This window comes from Lactuca sativa, chromosome 2 (genome assembly GCF_002870075.4).
Source record: "Lactuca sativa cultivar Salinas chromosome 2, Lsat_Salinas_v11, whole genome shotgun sequence".
NCBI classification, from domain to species: domain Eukaryota; kingdom Viridiplantae; phylum Streptophyta; class Magnoliopsida; order Asterales; family Asteraceae; genus Lactuca; species Lactuca sativa.
In genome coordinates, this window is record NC_056624.2 from 56,937,164 (window position 1) to 56,943,591 (window position 6,428).

Here is a 6,428-nt window from a genome sequence, read left to right on the forward strand (position 1 = left end):
GAGTTTCTCACAAGGTGGCTTGTTTCACTTACACCCCTATATATAATCATATCATTTGTGGTTATATATATTTATTAACTTCTTAAATAATTCATTATTTGTCCAACAATCACATTAACACACACATCCAAATGCTATTTTCTTGTAACATCCTTTTTTATTACAATTAATCAACTTTAAACACCATATAATCAACTTCAGACCAATAAAAACTAGTCATTTCAAGATAACTAACGAAATGTATCCACTCCTTTTTTCATCTCATCTTAAATAAAATAAAAGATGCTCAAAGTTACAAAGTTACAATCATCTACGCTCAAAGTACAAGTCAAAGTAGCAACATATAGAAAAAAAAATTGACCTCAAACTCAACCTCAAAATAAAAGTCAATTCTCTTGACTTTGACTCATCGACGATACCTATAACGTTTGAAATTGAAATACACATGCAAGATTCCACGTTCAAATGTGCATTTAAATCCCTTCTTGTGTGAATACTCCCATTCTTTGTTCACTATGCGAAACGCCTGTCACAATGATATAACAATAAGTAAATAAAAATAGGCGATGATGATGATGATGATGATGATGATGATGATGATGGAATGATGATGATGAAACTTACGATATCTTCATAGGGTGGGCCCGCGTGGAAACGAATGATGCATGTTTCAGCACTATCACCATCTTTTTCAATTGTATAAATCGGAGCTTTAATTTTATCCACGAGATCCGGATAAAATATATTAAATTTGTATCCTTGAACAATCTTTGGAGGTGGATTATCATGATCATAATGAGTTTGATTGTATTTATTCCACTCGTAACCCGTGTGCACTCTGTTGAAATACTTAGGTTTTCTAGGCCTATATTTATCATGCCACCAGTACACCTGTAAAAAGATCATACACACATATCCGTAAATTTAAATTCATTTATTTATTTTTTAATTTTGAAACAAAATATAAATATATTTTTAAATACCTGTGAATCAACATTAACTTCATCACTGTTTCCAAACACCTCATCACCATTATCCATAGCTCCCATTATTTTCACAGCTCTCATTTCCAAATTATTATCCTCAGATGAAGGAGGTGGCCTCGAAGCCATTGCTTCTTGAAATTTCTTCTGTTGTTCTTCAACAACTTCTACACGCTTCCTTTCCTGTTTTTCACAAATTACAATAATTACACAAAGTGAAAGTGAAAGCGAAAAGGAAAGGGAATGGGTGATGTAATTTACCAAAATAGCCCTGTCCTCTTCAGGATCAATTGCTTCTTCATTTTCATCACCATGTAATAGCTCCGGTGAGAACGAGCCAGCTTCTTCTTCTTCTTCTTCTTCTTCTTTTTCTTCCTCCATTGTCTTGTCATGTGGTGTTGGTTCGGGAGAAACACGGGGTGAATTGACGGAAATACCCTTGGAATCATGATCGGATTCTTCCTCCACTTTGGGTGAAACGGTTTTGTCTCTTTCTGTGTCCCCGTAAGATGGTTTCTCAAGATGTTCTAGATGCTTCCTCAACATCTTATTGTGAATTTCCTTTAAGCAAGCCTGCAAAAACACACCAAATTATATGATGATGATGATGATGATGATGATGATGATGGGATGATGATGATACCTTGGCCTTGTAGATGTGAAGGCGTTTAAGAACGGCTTCCCAATACTCGACAACTTTAGCAGTGCCTGAACGCATTTGTGACTCGATTTGTGACTGAAGGGCTTCAAGGGCAAGAAATGACTTTCCATCTAGAAGCTTCTTGACATCAGCTTCTATGCTTGAGTGCAAACCTCTTTCCTCTGCAAGTAGTTCAGCAGGTGGTTGTTCGCCTCTGACTCTAGCTCGATCCAATGTATCTTTTTTTCGTGCCTCACCTAATTCCCACTCACATACCACCAATAGTGCCTGTTTAATCAAATTTTTTACATCATCAAATCAATAAAGGGTATTTTCGTCATTTTACATAATCTTCCTTGCCTCCTTATCTCGTTATTCAAATTCAATAAAGGGTATTTTTGGTCATTTAACATAATTCTTCTCACCTCCTTATCTTGTTCTTCAAAACCAATAAAGGGTATTTTGGTCATTTATCATAAATTTCCTTACCTCCTTATCTCGTTCTTCAAAACCAATAAAGGGTATTTTGGTCATTTAACATAATTTTCCTTACCCCCTTGTTCTTCAAAATCAATAAAGGGTATGTTGGTCATTATAATTTAGATTCGAATTCACTTGATGATTTTGCAAACCAAACAGTAAAAAAAAAAAGCATGAAAATGGAAATTTTGGTATTGTTTAATTATTAACATACAAAAAAAAAGATTTTTCCTGGAAAAAAATGAGACTTAAGGATCATATATATATATATATATATATATATATATATATATATATATATATATATATAGAGAGAGAGAGAGAGAGAGAGAGATTACCTCCCAATATTGTATATGAGTTGGTGTTCCCCTGTCCAAATCTAGATGCATTTTTATGTCCTCATGAAGCTCTTCCATTTCCTTAACTGTCAAACCCTGTGTAAATCAAGAAACTATTTTTAGCCTAAAATATAAATGATACAGATTAATAAACATAAACTTACTCAAAAAACTACAAAACAAATAGATTTGAAAAACAAGAATAAGAAACTAACATACTAGAATGTTAATAATAGGGCTTAAAAAGTACCTTAAACACCATGTATGGCTCCTCTAATTCCACATCAAATTCATCACAAGGATTAACATGTTTTGATAGTATATCAATTGGCTTGATACGCCCTTCACGCAACCGTATTCCAGATCGAACTTTGCTTTGATCAAAATGAAACTGTAATCATGACAAGGGCATTCACGTCATTTACACACATAAAAAAAGTTACAACTTTTGTCCATTGACATCAGTCTGAGTCTCAGTCTCAGTCCAATACATGTTACAAGGTTGTCAGATATAAGATGACAAGATATATTTACAAAAAATATTAGATTTTTTTTAATGTGGAAAAAGAAAAGTAATAAATTATTCCAACCTCTTCTTCTTTCTTTTCCCAATCTTGGAATTCAGCTCGAGCACGCTCTCTAGCTAACAAGGCCTGTAGAAATAATGGGTATTAAGTTATATAAGAAAATAAAAAGTAATAAACTTTTTTAAAATTGGATTAAGATTGCTAATTATGAGAAAGAAAGTAGAATGATAGTTAATTAGTTATACATAATACATATCAAACTTTTACCATTTCCTCTTCATGTTGTGCTTTTTCAATGGCCCTTTCCTCCCTTCTCTTTTTAACTTTTTCAATTTCGGCCTGTAAATTATGTGAAGATATGAATAGATAGAAAGTATAATACAAAAAGAATGGAGAATCACATTATAAACAGAAATCATAAGAGGAAAAAACCATGAAAATAATTGGTTTGCAAGTTATATACCATTCTTTCTTTCTGTTTCTTCTTTTCAGCTTTAACAGAGAACATGTCAAGAGGAGCTCCTTGAATAACATCTCGCTCAATCTTCTTTCTCCATACAAACCTGAAAATTTGTATCATATTTCCATTATTACCAATGGCGTTGATTTTCTTGAATATTTTAACACTTAATGATCCAACTTAACTTCCAAATTAGCACTATTTGTCAAAAGTTATCCAAATTATTACCATTAGATTAAATCAAAGAAGAAATCATATGCGCTTATGCGATTAGCTGTATGTGCCTAAAAGGCAACATAAAAGAGACCAAAGGACTAGAAACTTACTTCTCATTGAGGTTGGAATCACCAAATGGATTGGAGTCATTGGCATAACCATAAACATTCTGAGCTCTCAGCTTCTTTGCTACTTTCGTTGCCTAAAGAATCATAAGTAACACAATCAAATCACCAAACAAGGTACAAATCACATTTAGTCAAAGAAATTTAACTTGTGTAAGAACTGGAACCTTTTTCTGAGCTTTCTTGGTTAGATACTCAGCGATCTCATCTTCACTAATCTTCTTCGAAGACCCTGTCCCCTTCTTTTTCTTCTTACTCCTGTGGTCATCGGAATCGGAATCAGAATCCGAATCCCGACGCCGGCTGTGCTTACTACTGCGGCTTCGTTCTTTACTTCTCCCAGAAGAGCGTCGTCGGGGAGAAGAATCATGGCTGTCGGAGTCATCCGAGATGGAGGGGGAATTATCATCACGGGTTTGTCTTCGTTTGGAGTCTTCTCTTTTAATCATCCTCCTACTGTCCATTATTAATTTGCCCTAGGCAAAACCTTCAAAATCCCTGGAGGAAATTCCAATCTTAGATAAAGGGTTTTAGGGTTTCTAGGTTATCGCACGACGTGCAACGTGGTGATGTTTAATTTAATTGTCCAAGTTCCGCAAGTTCAACAGTTTTATGACGATCGCTTGAACATGGACATACACCTAAATTGCAGATAAAAACCAGTGCAGTATCTTACCTCGCTCCGAAACAGAAGTTGATCCAGATACGCAGCAGTTCAGCTTCGAATATAAAGTTAGCGCGTAGAAAAAAACTAGGGTTTTGTAGGTGGGGAAGCTGGGGATACTTCGGGGAGTGAGAATGAGAGGTTAATTTAATGGAGAGAGTAAGGTGGTGATTTCGTTGTTTTGATTGGGGTCCTCGCTAATTAAGTGTTCGTGAGATGGGGTTTATTGAAATGGATATGCGGAGAAGGGAGGCTGGGAGAGTTGACTGAAATCGGGAGGGTTTATTGAACGGCGACGCCGTCACGCCGACGAACGGAAGATTAGGAAGGCCGACGACAGGGACGGATGATAAGTCGTTACGGGGAGCAGGGGCGGGGATCGTCGTCGTCTAGGAAGGCAGTGATGGAAAAAGAAACGTAAAAAATATAAAAGGGATGGGCAATTTGTGAATGAATCGGTTGTTCGTTGTTTCATGGATCAAGTTTCAAACTATCAAATTACCTTCATAAAAAAAATTATATTATGTTCTTTTTTTTTTTTGGTTAACCATCAAATTTTAATTATGTATAAATCTTCTTTATTCTAATAAAAGAGTAGCTCTTTTGTCATGTGTCACCATGTTAGTCATTGTAATTAATATCATAACACTTGTCAATCTATTAATTCTTCATTTCAAATTTCAAAATTTAAATCACATTTTAATTACATTAAATTAATAATATTAGAATTGAAATAAAATAAAATTTATACCAATTATAATAAAATAAAATTTATACAAATTATAATATGATATATTTTACGTATTTATATGAATCAACGATTATAATTTTATATAACTAAAAAAATATATTTTATTTAATAAGTTATTTTAAAATTATTAATTAATAGTTTTGAGTTTTTACTTAGAAAGTTTAATTAATTTTGTAACTGTGGTTACCACGGGTTATAAACTAGTATATTAATAAACATGTAACGTATGAACAATAACTCTTGTATTTATTTTCCGGTTTTGACTTTTTGTTGGGTTGGAGCCGATCTTGGGCGGGTTTCTCGAATGTTTGACATTTGGTCCTCCTCGTTTGTTTTTTCAGGTGTAAAGATACCGCCATTTGCCTCCAATCCAACTCTTCCACCTCGTTCTCACTGTCTTCGTTTTTAAATTGTCTTCTGTCTCTCTTCACCTCATTAAGAGATTGGTCGGTTCTTGCAATTGCCGATGGTGATGATGTTGTTTTTTGTTCGTATCTGATATGAACACTCCTAGGGTTAACGTAAGCAGCGATGGTATTGGCTATTCATTAGAGGTTGTGACAAGGCTAATGGCTTTAAGGGTTTCGACGGAAAAATAGGGAGGACGTAAATAGGGAGTTGTTGATAACGGGTGGCCGACGATGATGGCGATGAGGTGCCAGACGTGTTTACAAAATCAGAGGGGGATCGACGGAATTTGGGGAAGCCTTCCCATATTGAAAAACCACCAGAGCAAAGTTATTTTAATTTTCCTTATTGAATAGGTGACCAATGTCATAACTAAATTGATCAAAGTCAAAACTAAATTGATATAACTTTATAGAATAATAGTAAAGTCTTTTTTAGGTTGTTATTAATAGCTAGAAATGACTTTAAGGAGAGAGATAAAATGATTTTTTTTAATTTATTATATGATTAATAAATTAATTAGAAATAACTGAAGTTAATTAATTATTAATCATAATTAATCTACAATTAACTTGGGATTAATTGAAATTAATTAAAGGTAAAAGAGATTAATTGTAATTATTCAATAAATGAGCAAGGAAGACAATGCTAGAACCTACCATGTTATGGACGGTTTTAAGGAGGTCTTTTAGATTTCTAGAAGCCTTCTGGTAGCTCATATGGATAGAGATTTGAATATATTAAATCTATTATTTAGTTATTCAAATCAATGTTTATCCTTATGATCTATCAACTATAAATATGACCCATTGGCTCCTATATTTCATGGCTTTTAC

General features: G+C 33.8%; 1 protein-coding gene across 1 annotated transcript; it reads right to left on the reverse strand.

Annotated features, from left to right (window-relative positions):
* Window positions 1–231: 231 nt before the first annotated feature.
* Window positions 232–4,881, reverse strand: LOC111907161 (cactin). Its single transcript, XM_023902961.2, has 13 exons — window positions 4,446–4,881; window positions 3,937–4,267; window positions 3,755–3,846; window positions 3,432–3,531; window positions 3,236–3,307; window positions 3,032–3,094; window positions 2,692–2,832; window positions 2,442–2,537; window positions 1,627–1,911; window positions 1,245–1,556; window positions 984–1,166; window positions 625–891; window positions 232–526 (listed from the first exon to the last, which is right to left on the reverse strand). Exons 2-13 carry the CDS (start codon window positions 4,231–4,233, stop codon window positions 407–409), a joined length of 2,028 nt encoding a protein of 675 aa, XP_023758729.1. The 5' UTR covers window positions 4,234–4,267; window positions 4,446–4,881; the 3' UTR covers window positions 232–406.
* Between the last annotated feature and the right edge of the window lie 1,547 nt (window positions 4,882–6,428).